This window comes from Rissa tridactyla, chromosome 1 (assembly GCF_028500815.1).
Source record: "Rissa tridactyla isolate bRisTri1 chromosome 1, bRisTri1.patW.cur.20221130, whole genome shotgun sequence".
Taxonomy (NCBI): Eukaryota; Metazoa; Chordata; class Aves; order Charadriiformes; family Laridae; genus Rissa; species Rissa tridactyla.
In genome coordinates, this window is record NC_071466.1 from 148,575,184 (window position 1) to 148,592,721 (window position 17,538).

At 38.6% G+C, this 17,538-nt stretch overlaps 1 protein-coding gene across 3 annotated transcripts in view; it reads right to left on the reverse strand.

Annotated features, from left to right (window-relative positions):
* PIK3C2G (phosphatidylinositol-4-phosphate 3-kinase catalytic subunit type 2 gamma) overlaps positions 1-17,538 on the reverse strand; it is a 287,677-nt gene that overhangs the window by 118,971 nt on the left and 151,168 nt on the right. For all 3 annotated transcript variants that reach the window (XM_054225048.1, XM_054225029.1, XM_054225038.1), the window contains exons 14-16: positions 15,481-15,595; positions 13,646-13,776; positions 6,694-6,882 (exon numbers count right to left, since the gene is read on the reverse strand). In XM_054225048.1, the coding sequence (XP_054081023.1) occupies positions 6,694-6,882; positions 13,646-13,776; positions 15,481-15,595 (435 nt within the window). The remainder of the gene's footprint in view (positions 1-6,693; positions 6,883-13,645; positions 13,777-15,480; positions 15,596-17,538) is intronic.

The window sequence follows — 17,538 nt, forward strand, 5'->3', positions numbered from 1 at the left end:
CCTAAGAAAAACAGCTCTGTAGTTTGGATATTAGAGGACAGCTGATTTCCAGAGCTTGCTACAATGAATACTTCCCCTTCACAGCTCATCTCACAACCTGGATTCTCCTTAGTTATTTAACCTCAAAACCCCTTTTGCTTTTTTATTTTTCACTCCCTCCATGATGCCAGTGACTGACAGCCACCCATTTTATAACTTCTGTCTAAGTAGCTGTAAGATTGTTAGGTCTCCATCGAGACTTTAAGATGGCTTTTGTAAAAATTGAATTTTGAGCTGGTTGAGCATAGATTACAATTTGCTTTAGAAGTAATAACAATTTACAATCTTTGATTCTTTTCATATAGATAGCCAGTAGGGAGCTATTTGTCTATCTGTACCTTTCAGCTAAATCAGATTCAAACAGAAAACTAAGCGCTGCTGTGGCATCCTGTGGATTTCTGCAATTCTCTTGGGATTTTAGTGTTTGCCAGTGGTGACTTGATTGTAAATGAGAAATAGACGTGCATTTCATTTTTAACAGCTTTATTATCCTAATTTTATTGCACTGTCTCAAATAACCCTATGCTGGAAGATATTTGTCAGGTAAATGGAACTGTACAGTTCACTACATTTTCTAGCATGTGAGGATCTCTGTAGAGAACAGAACAGCCTTTCATAGAATCATATTTTAAGTTAGAGGCTTATGACATGCCACATATTTCTGCAATTCCCTTTACGTTTCCAGTTCTCATGCACTTTCAAAAAGAGAAAGACTCCGGTCCCATGAAATGCATGTTATTAAGTCTAGAAGAAACACGGAAGGCTGAGCTAGAAAACCTACTGGAATAAAAATACCAATTGAAAAAAAAACAAACAAAAACAACCTCTGAGTAGTAAAGGATATCATGTCACCGATGGGTGCACCTAAGCCAGGACAGAAAGTATGGGAGAATCGTTTAAAAGAATAAACAGATAAGTTTTGGATGGCAGTTTAAGTACTTTAAAAGTAATTAGACAGGAAAAGAGAAGAAACTTAAAGATTTCCGTAATTTAAAATAAGGGAATTCCCTTAATTTAAAATAAGGGAATAAAATTAGCAGGGCTATTTGCTTTTCGTTGGTGATTTTTTTTTCACTCCTCTTAGGGCTTGTAAAGAAAACACTGTGTGAATGCATGAAGGCTAGAAAATGGTAAGGACTAAAAGAAAATACAGAAAGATAACAATACTATCAGTAAGAAGGAGACCCTGGATTTTCAAAATTTTCTGTTGAAAAAAAGAATAAAATATTAATTCCTCATTGTGATAAGACATACGAACCCTCCCCATCCCCACCCCCTCCATTGCAAAGCTCATGGTCAGATACACTAGCTTTTGCTTCAGCTGATCAATCGGCAGATGGATCTATAGAATTTACTCACAGAAAAGATACTTTAAGTAATGCTTACATAGATTTTCTACAAGAAATTCTGTCTAAAACAACTAGTAATAAGTTTAAGATGTTATAGAGACCATATGGTGAACCATATCCTCGGAGAGAACGAGTAGGAAGAAATTAACAAAAAGCAGTTTTCCATTTGAAGTATGATCTAGAATGTTCTTCCCTTCCCAGAGACAAACTTTGTTCTCTGTTACATTAAAGCAAAAGAACAAAACATGGAAAATTTGGTTATTTACAGCTTTAGCCTCCTGAGTAGATGGCACGCTTATGTACAGAAACCATGCCATATCCTACATAGTCCATTGTTAGTTGTCTTTCTATAGCTGTCGTAGTACCTTCATATTTATTGCCAAGAAAGCTAAAAATGATTAAAGGCAGTGAAAAGAAAAAGGAATTAAACACATTATGATACTGAAAGTGAAGAGCTGTCTCTTCCTAACGATGCATACATCTCTACAGAAGTTATCACTAAATTTCATGTACATTACTAACAAAGCAGTTTTAAAGCTTTCTCAGTAGTGTGTTCTGTACATCAAAGTACCAAAGTAATTGTAGACTGTTGCTTTCTTCTTATTTCTTTGTGGAAGCTCATGTTTACTCTCCACATTGATATACAACTACAGCCTTTTAAACCAAGTAAGACGCAAACAGTCAAGATACGCTCTAGTTGGGCACTCTGTTGTGGACTCTCAGGGAACAGTTCACATTCTGCTTTTATTAAAACAATGATAATCTGATTCAACACTTCTAAAATCAATTTGGCTTTCAAAGGTGTAATAACAAACTGTGGCTTCAAGCTATCACATTTTATTATAATTATTACTTAGAAAGTGAGTTTTGCATATGTTGGTATATAACCTAACCTCAGAAACTCAATAGCTACTCTGCTACGTAATGTGAAAATCAACAATAATACTGTGAGAGTCAAAAGCTGAGGGATGCTATAACCAAAAGGCATCTTCTCTGGTCAAGGAGAGGTAGGAGGAGTCATATCTTCCCCTACTCTGCTTGCTCCATACAGGGGATTAAGTAAAGTGGCATAAAACCCCTCTGACACCTTAATGTCTGTTCTAAAAATCCTCTGAATTTGTGCATGGTTTTAAAGGAATGTCTTTTTCTGTGCACTTGCCCTGATAGAGCTAGAATTTAGCAGAAAGTTTCTGGGAAAAATTGTTAAACCTACCAGCGAGGTTATGTCGTCACCTCCCCTGTCTACTGATAAAAGTTCTCTCTTCGGAACGGTCGCAGCCATGCACAATACTGGAAAATGACATACCTACTTTGGTGGCTGTTTCCTGATTCTAGCTTGATTTCCTGATTCCTAGCCACAATACTTCACAGGTCTGCAAGCATACTCTAGATGTGCCAGAAAAACAAGACTGGAGCAAACATTCTGCTATTTCAGTTAATTAATATATTTTGGCTTTCATTTTCAATAATTTGAATAGCAAAATAACCTGACAAAAATTTGTAAGTGCAGTTGTTCTATACACACACAAAACACTGGCATGTTTAGCCATACATCATAAATGACGGCATTTCTAACAATGCCTTTCGCTTCTTTCTGTCATCGAGAAAATTCTCTGAATAAAAAAGCGTGCTGGTGTCACTTCCCTGGCTAGTGTGCCACGTGAAGTAGATTATAGTTATAGATATATAGATATATATGTATATCTACAGTTATACAAAGCTCTAACTCCACTAAAGCTTGGCTTTTTACCAAACTCAATAAGTGAAGTTAATGGTAAGATGCACAGGGCACCAATAAGCAGTTCTGAGTAGGAGGGACCAGCTCTATACCTTCTGCCTTAGGGAAAATTAGCAATGGCTTATAATCACCCTTCCCTGAAATTAGAGCTAAAACTAAGACTGTAAAAATCTTACTCTGCACTTCCCCCTGCCACCCTCTCCATCCTTTCTTTATTGATTAAAGAAACATTCATTGTTTTTTTAAATTGTTTTTTTAAGCGATGGCTTCTGGGGCCGTAAGAATCAATGCACTTGCTGCAAGGACTTGATGCAAGGTTGCTACTGAATTTATCTGTGAAATGTACCGTGATTGTGTTTCCAATTTATGAAAGTTCTTCCTTGCACTGCATAAATGAGCATGTCATCATTTGGCTGCCTTGAGATGTGCCGGCAATGGGGAAGAGCATAAGCTGTAGAGACATGCTCCAAGAACAAGAAACAGCTATTAAATTGTACATTTAACTGTGTAGTGAAGAAAACAATTTAGATGTTTCAGAAAGTTGCAAAGAGTGTTCTCACTTAAAGCATGATAACAGGGCTTGATCTGATAGGCCACGATACCTCTCCCTAAGCTCTGTGACGCTGTCTTCTAACCCAGGCAATGAGGTAGCGCCTCCAATGATTTTTCATTCCGTTATATTGCAAATGTGAGCTTGAGCTTAATAACCAGGACAGATGCTGCTTTTTCACCCTGAGAAGAAGGATAATTAAGAGTCCCCCGCCCAAGGCTTGCAAAAGCGACGAGTGATTTTGAGTTCCCTCTCTAAACCATATAAAGCATAAGCACATGGCTGCAGAAGCAATTCAGGTTCTTTTTAAGACTCTGCAAACTGAAGTTCCAGCAAAGGAAGCATCCAAAAGTCTGAGTGATTGGAAACTCTTGGTCTCTTTTACAGTATTGCTAACAAAGTGGTAAATTGTGGTACACAGAAATGATAAAACAGAGCTGAACTGTGGATCTCCTTTGTACAGGATGTTCTAAAAGCTGAATGTTTACATGGAATCAATTTTTATTTAGAAAAAATCATAGAAGATAAATGCAAGAGGGCACTTAAACTAAAAAATTCTGTCTCAGGAAGTCTCTGAGCTGCAGATTACTGGAAGTTGGGAAAGTAGCACAGTGTCATTATGTTTGGCCCATTCTCATTGTCTTCCCTAGGCATCTGTTGTTGGTCACCATTGGAAACAGGATGCGCTAGACTGGTCTTTGGTCTGATTTAGTGCAGCTGCTCCTGCATTCATGCATTATGTTAACAGTACATGTAGACAAAGATCATCCCTAATGTATTTTACTTACCTATCATTTAATAGTGACGGTACCACAAGTCCTTGAAACACACATGAACATATAAAGAGCATTTCTTTTATATTCTGCTCATGTCTTATACAAAAATGGATCTTTCAGCTGTGTCTCAGAAATCACAAGAAATCAGAGAGCTGTTTTGCGGATGATAGAAATGAGGAACTGAGTTGAATTGTCAGCGCCAAACATAATACAGGATACAGCTGAATGAACCTTCAAAACCAGCTCAGTTACGGAGCCTACAATCCCAAGTTAGTGAAGGTAATGTTGAAGGAAAGTTGGACCCTATCCAGTGCTACTTTATGTTTCAAAATGATTGAAATCTGAGAAAAAGACAACCAAGAGAAGAAACCTCAGAAATCCATTTATACGGAAAGTACTCGTCTCCTTCAACCCACTTTCTCAATTTGCATATACATGTCTCTCAGCAGTTAAACCATGCTACCTAGACATCTCTGAAACTAGACATCTTTAAGGAAATGTAATCCCGCTGTTTCTGAAGGTTAGCTTCCCAGTTGATCGTGCACCTGCAAAATATTGTGGATATGTGAAGGACAGAGTTATTTTTTTAAAAGGATTTGTACTGTGATCCAGAACTTCTTTCCGTAGCGTTAGCATGAAGCAAAAAACCCAAATTGATACTATCTTTTGTGAGAAAGAAACTAAAGGGACAAACCAGCTAAGATCCTCATCAGCAGTACTTGTTCTTTGGCACCACTGCAGGTGCCAGCCACTCCCAACGGTGGCACCAGGAGAGACAAAGCGATGACATCTTCCCGTCTTTTCATGCCAGCAATCTTTGTGGTAGCCAGAATGAACAGCGTGTACGCTGCATCCACTACACACTGAGAAGCTATGTGACAGGCTGAGTCATATTAAATATCCTGTGAAGCACCTGACAGAACTGATATTCTGCACCACACCCTGATGCAGAGCTCCATCTTCAAAAAACGACCAAGCTCTGTTTGCAGAAATGCCAACCATACACAGAAACAAAATTTGACAAAAGGTCTGATCTGAAAGCCTGGCACGTTCTAACAAACAATCTCAAAATCTCTTGCTACTGTGGGGTGTGTAAGACAACACAGGGCCCACATACTCCTTTCTACGTGGTTCTTTTATAAATTAAAAATGGATTCTAATAATTTAATAATGGCAAATAAGATATAAACATGCTCCAGAACCTGATCTTTCAGGAGCTTTGCTTCCACCATTCCCACTAAATGTAAAAAAGACATGTATGCAAACATGTGAAACTGCTCATAGTTCAGATATAAACCTGAGACACAGATACTCTTAGGAAATCACATCCAGAGGGAAGTAACAGTCGATAGTTAGTTTTATATTATTAAATAACTATTTTTTAATAATGTGGAGGTGAGCGTATAAAATCTTTTCTCAAGTAAAGCTTTAGGCAACGTGTTTTTTTCTAAAGGTACAATATGGAACTGAGACTGCAAAGCTGGTGCAGCTTGTGCTTACCCAGACAAGCAAGGGCTTGATAAACCAAATTTGCTCAACCATTTCATCTGCACGTTTAATGTTTTCACAGGTAGATCACTTAACACAAAATACCTCCCAAGCTTTTGAAGGAAATGTAACTGCTGACACAGATTCTGTCCCCTGACATCTGCTGTTACATCATAGGCAAGACTATCTCCAACATCAAGAAGCCTTCCAACAAACCACCAGCTCCCAGTGTAAGTGGGGGTGGAACGTAAGACATCACAACAGAATTTATTCGAAGTGTGCGGAACTGACTTCAAAGTTTCACCCTACCTACTTCAAAAATTTGGGCTACAGGTGGGACTGTATGTATTTACATGGTATCATTATCTGGAAGCATATTTCAGTCCTGCTTATCTCCCATTAGTCACTTCATGCCTGTAAAGTAGTTTGAGGATACGGAGTGCTATGTAAGTGCTGAGTATTTGACCGATCACCCGTTACCAGAAACTGACTGAATCTGCTATAGAGAATGAAATACTCTTTCCACTATCCTGAGAAATAGAAAACCTTCTCAGCCATGAAGGCAGGGCTGGCTCTTTCAACTCAAGGTCATCACAAGAGTTGCAACTATATCTTCGTTTTGACACCAGGACAGAGCTGAAAGCAGAGTCAGTGAACCAAAGCATGATACTGTGCTGAGCAAATTACCTGAATTAATCAGCACGTGATCATTCTGCTTATTGTTATTTTCCTACTTGGTTAATTTTCCCTTACCTGAAAGTCAGAAGCCCAAGTGCCTCCAGAGGGTTAGAAAATCTCCATCTCCTCAACACGGCATACATTTCTGATACAGTCATTCGATCCCAACTGGGTGCACTGCCCAGTACCAGAGGAAGGGAGCAATTTTGATTATTGCAGTAGTAACGATAAAACCATAAGATTCTTCTCTGTTGCTCTGAGAGTCTGGAAGAGAAGATTAGAAATTCAGTTTGAAATTAAAACCACCTGGAGCTTTGTGTAGCAACAAACTTTATTGTACAGAGTGGCCAAGTCATACAGTACACTGCTTTTCAGCTAAATACGTGTTTTCCTTAGGGTAGGATATCATTTTCTGCAGACCAGCTTTTATAAGAAAAGTGATACTTATACGCTGGATCTGTCAGCCTTGGGTCAGATAAAAATGAAGTGTCAAAAGACACACATATATGGTTATTTCACTTTCCAAACACTCTCATTTTTCTTCTCCACTGCTTCTGTTGGTGGTGGTGTTTGTTTTTCACTGGGGTTTGCTGACAGAGACAAAGAAGGTGCAGTTATCGCCGGATAAATTATTGTTACATCCATCAGCTACACATCATCTCTAACTAACTACTGTAACAACTAGACACACAACACTACTAGCCATAGCTTTCATTCCTGCCCTTGCTTTGACTGTTTAATGCAGGTGTGTCCATTTTTAGTGTATCTGCATTTGCAAATAGGGTTTAGGAACATCCATGCATATACACAAGAACAGGAGCACATGTGCGTGCATACACACACACACACAGAGTGTGATTAATCCCTTCACTGGTATGAGTTTGGAAAAGGGAAGGAAAGTTTCCAGCAACTTCTATGTCTGTTCGCAAGGCCTAGAATGCCGTGTTTCGCTGTACTCACTCACAAAAAAGGATGCAATACCAAATTCCTCATAGAGATATTGGATATCTAAATGACATGTTGATAAAAGGGTCAGTCATCACACCATATTTCACCACAGTGAGGAATGCCTCCTCAGAATATTTTTTGCTATATATCCTCTGATTTGTCAACAATTCAGATGTCTTTGCCTCATGCATATTAAATCCTAGGTTTCGCTACCATCAGAAAACAGAAAAAGAAATTCCCCATGAGAGACAAGCTCACACTATCTCCTTAATTTGATATCAGAGCCTTCAAAAGCAAGCTTTGAGAGCACAAACTGATCTCCAGTTGACACAAATCATTACTGAAACCAAGAGGAATATTGGTTTTCGTGGTCATACTTCACCAGATTTGTGATCCATCTGCTTAATATCGTAACTGTGACTTTAAATGGACCTAGATATTTCACAGCAAGGTGTGAGAAACTTTGTAGATGGCTGTAAGTAGCTCATTTCCAGTCAAGCGTTTCATTATCCAGCAGGGCTCCAAATCCAAGTGTTTACATTCCTTCTGAGGTCGTCTTCCTTCTGCCTTCTATTTGCAATGTTTTGGGGCATTCTTAGCCAAAAAACTATCTTAGCCCTGCTCTAACTGTCAAGATTGTGGCTTTTACAACTCATAGCAATGAGTTCCTTTGGCTCTGTATGCACTGGAAAACTTTTCTTCTTTGCAATTTTGAATTGCCAAGCATTTAAGAACAGAGTGGTGGTATAAAGATGGGCATGCTTTTTACTGTCACAAGAGTGAATGTTTATTTCTTGCCTTTTGGAGAATAAGCTCATAAATATATGCAGAAGATGAACGTAACTGTGATACAAATTCTGTCATGACTTTTAGTAACCATTTCAAGAAAAACATCATTTTGGTATTTCAAGAAATGGCTCCAGAATTCACAGCATGTCTATTGTGACAATAGATAGATGTCTTTGTGTTTGTGTGAAGAAGTCACACACAGAAAAAGAGAAAAAAGTAGGCCTAAGACTTTATTTTCTGTCTAGTTTTCTTATGTATTTGGATGGTATTCTGCAGGACAGTTCAGCTAAAGGACCCCTTTTGTATGTTGACTTTAAACAGGGATTTGAGCTTTCAGACAGCATCCTGCAAACTAGACAATCTGTTGTTCAGATTAAAGCAGCTAAAGCCTCTACTGAGTTTACAAAGGAAGATAAGAAATCAATCCTTGTATCAGGTTTTCTAAATAACAGATTTCTCTGACTTCACACCAGAGGCAATGACATTTCCTTTTTCCACATTTTAAAGATCAGAGATGAAATTAAAGGCTGGGTGGGGTGGGGTTTTTTTAGGTTTTCCTTTTAAGTTTCTTAGTTGTAACAAAGTTTACATATACACGTAATAGGACATTTAAGATGGATGGTCAAAGTATTTTGCATATATACAGCACCTGAAGATTGTTATGCTAATAAGGACATTTCTTTGGCTCATTGGGGATAAAATGCTAATAAACTGTCTTTATTGATAAAAATGTTGTTGTTTTAGGTACAGTTGTATCTAAATTTCCCTCCATATAACAGCTGTATTAAAACATATAGCCTTCTACTCAACACAAATAAAAATAAAATATCTTAAACTGTAAATAATTCAGTAGTTTTCAGTTTGAAAGTTTTCATTAATCCCTTTAGCTAAATGAAGGAAAAAGCTTCTGTGAAAGCTTTGTTAGCTGGTCTTTATTATTATTTTTTTGGGGGGGAGGGGGAAATGGCAAAAAATGAGTTTAAATGCTTCTGAGCTGTTTTTGTTGTTCGTGTTCTGTACTAAAATAGAATAAGACAAAAGGCAAAAAGATAAAAGAGCAGCAAATCTAGAAAATGCAAATTTCTGTCCCCTGGCACTGATCCTCTATTGCAAGTTTCTCTCCCGTGGACACACTAGCAAAGTGTGCAGCAAGACTGCACTTTTTTAGACCTGTTCTACTATTCACCGAACTGAAAGTAGCATTTCTAAATCACAATTCACAGCAATTGCACTCTCGTGACAACTGGTAGGCAAACTAGATTCCTACCAGGTAAGTGGCAAAAAGTAAAAGGAACACAAAAAGGGAAGCTGAAAGAGAGGAAAAAGTAAGGTAGGAAGAAAACGATGAATGACGGAAAGAAAGATAGAAGAAACAAGACTGTCATCTTCCTGGCTTCAAACAAGTCCCTGGTCCTTACACTGGGAGCCACTGCGCACAAGCAGGCTGTATCGTGTTTGAAGAGCAGCTATTATCTCAGATGGCTAGTTTTCTTGGGTTTGTATTTCAAACACAGTAATCCTAAAAGGAATCAAGGGCTTACATCAGAACTGCTTTCAGAAGTCAGCCAAAGTGGCTGGCAGTAACTAATGAATTCTCTTGGTCCTCCCTTTCTTGCCTGGTGTGGTGATGATGCCAAAGATCGCAGAGCAACACACAGTGTAGGGCTGTGAGGAGCACAAGAGCCATATGGCAAAGTTCATTTCCTTCAGTCCCATTGATCCCCTCACTAATCAACATCCAGGAGATGCTGGCTATGGGGACCAGTGATCTGAGGCAGCTACCAGAGAGACAGGGGTCCAAGAGTCAGCTGTTGGGAAGACCATATGTTGGGACCAGCTACTGAGAAAACATATGTCCATGTATCAGGGAGAGGTCCAGCCACCAACAAACAGAGTGTGGTTGTGAACCTTGGGGGCTCACACGTCTGGTTGTCAACAGCTGGGGAGAGCAGGGAGATCTGGAGCCAGCTACAAGATGGACTGTTTGAGCCCAAATACTGAAACAATTTATATTTTGGTACTATATCTATAAATATACCTATGCGTATGTATTCCACCAGTGGACTTTGATCCTGATCAGGCAGAGAGGAGGAACAGAATGGGATTGTCTGTGCTGCCCGTTTTGTGGCAACACTACGTGTTTGTGCGTGCTGGGAAGGTACTGCTTTCTGCCTGTGTTTATTTGTTCATATTCCTATCAGGAATATGTGGTCCACCTCTCTAACGGCTGAACCCGGGGACATGGAGCCACAGCAGCCTTGCATTCATAACACTACTGGATTCACCAGCCTATAACAAGGACAACCATGCAGTTTTAACCATTGTTTTTTCTTTTTCTATGATAGGATTAAGAACATTTTCTGTCCATTCACATATTCCCTCTGCTTTCAGTAGAATGAACAGAAGGATCCTGACAGCCTGAGGTTTCTTGCATCCTCTAACCACAAATACCCATTTATTTCAAAATCATATTTGAGGCTTGTAAGCCTGAAGCATCATCATACGGACATATTGCCACTGAAAAGCTACCTAGATCCCTCTTTTTTTCTTGATGTACAAAAAAAGAAAAAAAGGAGGGAAGAGATCTTCTTTCTACTACACCATGGTAATATTTTGTTTGGATACCAATATATTGTTACAGACTTTTTTAATAAACCTCTGTCATGACTGAGGAAAGTAAAAAGAATTCCTCTGATAGAGATACAATAAAAATTACAGGACAACAGATTCCTCTTGATCAGAAAGTACTCAGAAATAGAATTCCTCCATTCAAACCTCAAATATGCTATCCTTCACCTTGATGATTCATTTGGTAGACCAGCTTTGCCCGTAAGATAGGACAACTGTAAATAACAAATTGTGGAAAAAAACAGGACTACCATTGTCTTTCCTCCAAGAACTTGCTATTGAAGTTACCAAAGCCTTAACTCCAGCCTGGTGACTTTCAGTAGTCTCTTCCCTTCATATTTCCACAGAATCCAAAACTGTTATATTAAGGATGTTATAGGGTCTACCTTTGCATGGTCTTCTAATACCTATTAATGAACCTGTTATCCATGAATTTGTGCGCAGCCTTCATGAACCTGATGATGTTGTCTACTTCCACAGCTTTGTGTCAGCAGATTTTAAAAGTTCACTGCTGTCTTAGGCCATTTGTTGACAACTGATCTCCTACTTATTTCACTGAATGTCCCCAGTTCAAATATTGTGGGATTTGATGATGTATTCACCTTGTCCACCACCATCATTATTCTATAAAAATTAATCTTACATACACACACACACACACCCCCCCTCTAGTCTTCTCCTCTCCAAACTAAGGAGTCCCATGCTTTTTAACCTCTCTTGATCAAGCAACGGTTTAATCCCCTTATTTATTTCAGTTGCCCTTCTCTGCACATTTCCAAATCTACTGTGTCTCTCCCTCCCTATGCAGCATACTCAAAATACAGCACATCAAGGTTTTGGACAGCAGTGAAATGGCACCCACTGACTTCTTCTCAACACCCTTCCTGACAATGCCCAGTATTTTGTTGTCACTTTTGGCTGCAGCTGCTCATTATACTCATGACTTCAGGGAAATATCAGCAGTAATGTCAAGATGTATTTCCTGCATTGTAACTGCCAGTTCTGAGTTCAGTGTCACGTACAGATGCTTAGATAATTTTTCCTTAAATATATCCCCTTAAATTTATCCACACTGAAACTCATCTGCCATGTTTATGCGTGGTTCTGTAAGGTCCTTCTGGATCTCCCTTCCATGGCATGGTCTTCAACACTGTGGCAGAACACACCTGAAAATTTCCCCGTCCACTTCCTTCTCCATGTCATTGATGAAGATCCTGAATAGAACTGGTGCCAACCTTGAGCACCGATCCTACTGCTGATTATTCCATTCGGAAAAGCCACCATTAAACATCCAATCTTTGCCTTTAGACAGTTTTCCTCTAAATCCATGCAAAATTAATTTCTTTAATATTTTGATGTGGAACGTCAGCACAAGTTTTTTGAACATCCACCAAACCCCCAATATCCATGCACCCACTGACAACCTTCTAGGACAGCAACAGGTTGGTGAGGCAGGATTACTATTCACTGTCTATTTCCTGACAAATTACTCTGTAGTTTGCTAAATGCTTAATGATCTTATTCCTTCTTACAGAACCATCATTTTACCATGAATAGAGGTCAGATGCATTGGCTTGAAGTTCCCCAAATCACTTCTGGAGCACTTTTTTCAGGTGGAAATTTTACTGGCAACTTGCCGGCGCCCTGGCACAGTGTCTATTTGAAATAAAATACTGATCTCCCATTCATAATCAAAAATAAAATAAAAAAGAATCAAACCACAGATCCCATGGTAAATAAAAATAATTTTACATTTCATCCTGTCTTTTTAAAAGCTGAAGTAAGCATCAAACACAACATCAAGTTTGTCTTTTGTCTTTTTTTAAAGCAATTGATTTTAAAAAACCCAACCAACCATCATAGAAATCAGCACAGGAAAGTTGTCTTAACGGATACATCATAGCACACCGAGAGGGCTGAACTGGCTTTGAGTTATTTAGTTACTGTACAACTAATGCACCTTTTGACCTTTGATGGAGGATTAATTCACACAATTAACTGTGATTGGTATAAAGGCTCTCAGTAAGTACCTGTGTTCCCAATTCCACTGTGATTATACCTAAAATTATTTGATACAGTACGTAATCCTAATTGATAGTTTAACATATGTATAGCTGAGCATACTAATCAGCACCAGTATATACGGTGTGTTTTCTTTCAACTTTGTCTTTATTCACCTTCTGTGAAAGCTAAACTTTCCATACTTCTTTCCTTGCTTATAACTTGACAGGTTTTTTTTTTAATGATTATGTTCCATTTAAGTACTATAGCTGATGTCAGAGTGTATTATTACTAAAGAAGGCTGATTTTCGTAGAACCCAAAGGTTTTCTTGCTAATACTGATGTAGACTTATTGCATCACCTGAAAATCTTATGTTTTGAATCAAAAATGTTTCTTGCTTCAAGGACACGAAAAGATATAGCAACAGAAAGGCAAAACCAATCCTTCTCTAAACTCGTAAAATACACTGCCACCTCCAGGGGCTTATTTAGGCTTTGCTGTGATCTATTCTCTCATTTAGAGGTGCTACTTCTCGAATCAATCAAGCTAGGCTCCTTCAGAGGAAAATTTTGTTTTTAAAGAATTGGATGCATTTAATTGTGATCGATAGAATAAGTACAGCAAGCCAAGAATCAGCAGGGCTAACTGGGTACAACTCACAGCAAGAGCGAATGCGTCTGCAAAAGTCTTGTAATATGCATCATGCAGTCTTTGGTTGGCTCTTCAAGATCACCTCTTCTTTCTTCAGGTTCAGGCTTAACAAACTCCAGATTAGTTTCTGGAAAGTCAATCTTTATTCACAAAGAAAAAAAGAAAAAAAGAAAAGACAGAAGTCCTTTTAGCAATACGTATTCTCAGGTACAACTGTCAATAAATGTTATCTTGGATTTGTACAGGAAGTATACAAGGTATAAGACAAAGAAGAGGGGATAATTCTTTGAGGATGTTCACTGCATGCACTATATTACTTAAATATGTCTGGGATAAACTCAGCCCATGAAAATCAATGGGAGCTTTGTCACTGATTTTCCTGGGAGAATTTAATCCACTGTATTGCAATTTTATTAGAACTGCATGAACTCAAATCTGAAGTATTTTTTTCCTCCTTTCCTGTTTTTTAATGAGATGGGTCTTAAATGGAAAGCTTCCATTAATGTAGATCTATTTTTTTTTCCTGAAAAAGTAGGCATAATTCTGATGTGTAATGTGCCAGTGTAAGAAATTAAAATTAGATTCCTGATTTCACTTATGGATGTTTGATTTCCTATCTATTATACAACATCTACCAATTTTTCATTTTTTACACTTAACATATGGGGGTCAGAAATTTAGGATAACGTTTTTAAGATACAGAGAAAGAAAACATTCAACCAAAATTAAAAAGCTTGAGGTGCTTGATAATCCCACTACAGACTTAGCTGAAAATTCGGGTTAGTTCTTCAAAATTCATCTCGACTTGCACATCCTATTTTGGTTTATTAGCACTGTCATAATCTTCCCTACAAAATATAAGTGTCTTGTTGGTCGCATCGGAAAAACTATCATTATGACATTTCCAGCATGTTCACAGATCATGATACTGTCACATGCATGGGAATAACTGAAAATGGGGTGGGGGGTGGGGGGGCAGAATGAGAGATCCTCCTGTTCCGTTTCTTTCAGCAGACGAAGATTATAAATTAATAGCCATTTACTGTCTCAACTTCCCTTTATTATTAATGGGGGAGCTATTTTAAGGCATCATCTTTGACTGAACTCCTCAGACTACAAAATCCCCCTTTGCTTGTCTATTAAAAATAGGGCATTTTTAGGCCAGCCTCATTTATCTGTACTATCTACTTTTACATGTCATTTGCTAATAGTCATTCAGCTTTTTAATACAAGAAACAATTGGCTTTGCCCTTTAAGTATCCAGTTGCTAATTTAACCTGGAAAGGTGAAAAAACTACCATGCAGACCTAATGCATTATCCATACTGGAAGCACCATTCTGCCCAGAACGAGTGGGTGCTCAGCATGTAGTCATCGAGGGAGAGCTATACTGATGCCTATTGACAATTTGCTTGTAGCCACTTCCTTTACAAATCCTTTATGCTACTCAGTCTAATTGCAAGCTGTATGTTACATTTATAATGGCATGCAATTCAATAGTACACAGAACAAAAGTTCAGATTTGAAAACGCAGCTGTAAGTCAGGTACCAAGTCATTAATTTGTGTCAAAAGTATTTTTGGAACCGAAATTATAACAACAAAAATTACCCTAGAAAAACCTTCTCTAGTCCTCAGAGGTGGCATTTGATATGGGAAGTATCATAAATATTTGCTCCTGTGCAGAATTATACGCTTCCATCCATTACGATTAACATGCTCTCTTTGAGCGGCTATAATGGAAATAGGATTTTTAATTGGCGTGGTCTCAATGAGCTGTGGGAACAATCTTTTCCCTCGCACTTTGTTAGAGAGCAACCCTTTCTTTTGCTTTCTGGCTTTCTTACCTGCAATGTCACTGAGGTTGGTGTATCAGTATTGCAGATGCCTGGGGTAATCATTGTTGTTGTAAGCGTGCTGTACAACGTCATGCTAAGCAGCACAGTCCCGTGAATGAGCCGCCTGCAATACACACAGACAGAAGTACTGTGTCGGTACTGGAGACAAGGTGAACAGGGTTTATTGAAATTACATCAAACATGGAACTGGGTAGCTTAGAAGACAGGCAAAAGGAGAACAAACGTTTTATCTTCATGTGGCTAGTACAAAGCTGGCCTAGATCAGTAGAGGTTGCACACTGCTGGCCTCACTGCTGTAGTGGTACCTGTGCAGTTGCAGGGATCACGACACAAATCAAGCTGCCAGGATGTTCCAGGTCAGCTCTGCACTTTACCACTGTTGCCATTTAAGCCAGATGTAAAAGGATAATACCACATTTCTATCTCCAGACTTAATTTTGAGGACAAATACGTTACAGATTGTGAAGTGTCAACACACTATATGAGATGGAGGGCAGTATACATTTATTCCACAAAACCCAAGAAACTCATGGCAGCCTTCTGCAACCACAAAGGATCCTTGCTGATTTTATGTGTAGATGGCAGGGAGGCATGACTATGATATCAAAATCTTCAAAGAGCCGAACGGAGTTTGAGTGGGATAGCTTGTACTGCATGTGTTGCGTATGGTTTTTTGACAGATGAAAGATTATAGTCTGAAATACTGGTCTGAGCACTGCATGTACAATAAAGTCTTATCAGAAACAGGCATGCATGTGGTCTGCAGATAAGAAAACCAGCATGATTTGGCAGGTCAACACAATTCAGTTTAAATAACTTGAATAAAATCAGAAAATTCTAATCGTAACCAATCCACTCAAATTAAGAATGCAGTACTTGAATAAAAGAAGATAGAGCGCACTGGACTTACCCTTTAATTTGTCCACAATGGTTAGAGAGGTCAGAAATTCGATTATATTCAACATCTCTTCTATTACTAACAAATAATTTTTATTACAATTGTTTCAAGCACTGCTTCAGTCAATACAACTGAGAGACTGAGATAGATTCTCTTCTGCCCATTGCAACAGAAACAGCCATCCAGGTAGATGAGATATAAGTGTACAGCTTTTACCCGAGGACGGGGATGCTAGTGGTACAAGAGAACCCAGATGGACTTTGTGATCCCAGCATGAGTTTGTGACATTGCTGTAAAAAAGTACCTTTCAAATTGCAAACTAAAATAGATTGTTGCTAAGTCATCTGAAGAAGAAATAAGAAACTCCTGCAAAGTAATTTTTATAGTCAACACGCAGAGTAAACCTAATTCAGGGCTAATTTTTCTTTTTCACTTCTCAAGCCATTCATGTTGTTAGTGCAAACATTTTATTTTATTGTGAGAACACAGCCCAGAAGGATTAAAGACGAAACCATTTTCTGAAGTTTCTTTTGCAGCTGTAGGTGTATTTGCAGGGGAATGGAGGCAGAAAAAGGAGCTGTGATGTAAACAAGACAGCACTTGGGGGGAAAGCAGCTGCGTGCCATGAAGGCTTTCACATTTAGGTCACTGATGTGAATGTGGAAGTGATCAATGGTGGTTCAAAGCTGTTTTTCCCTGATGGCAATGTGTACTCGAATGACCTTTAATAAATGAGTTGCATCCACTTGTTTGTGGACAGTGGTTTACATCATAATTTGAACTAACTGGCACTTTTGTTAGAAGGCAGAGGGGTAGTTGAGAACCGAATGAACACGGAGACTAAATTATTCTTTCCAGCTCTCATTTTGGCTAATCACTTTCATATTGTGCTCTAAAACTACGGAGGGCTTTAAAAAAGAATCCATACAGTGGATTTTTTTTTCCTGGGAAACCTGGAAAACTGTATAGGCAAATACAAGAAGTAGCACAGATCTCAGTGGCACCGTAGATGCGTTTAATTGAGACATTTCCTGAGTTCATTATTTCAACTCATTTGCGCCCAATGCAGATGTAGCTAAAGACTGTCCAGAAAGATAAGGAAGAATCAGCAGGTGGGCTCCTCAGAGTCCTCAACCGGAGAAAGAGAA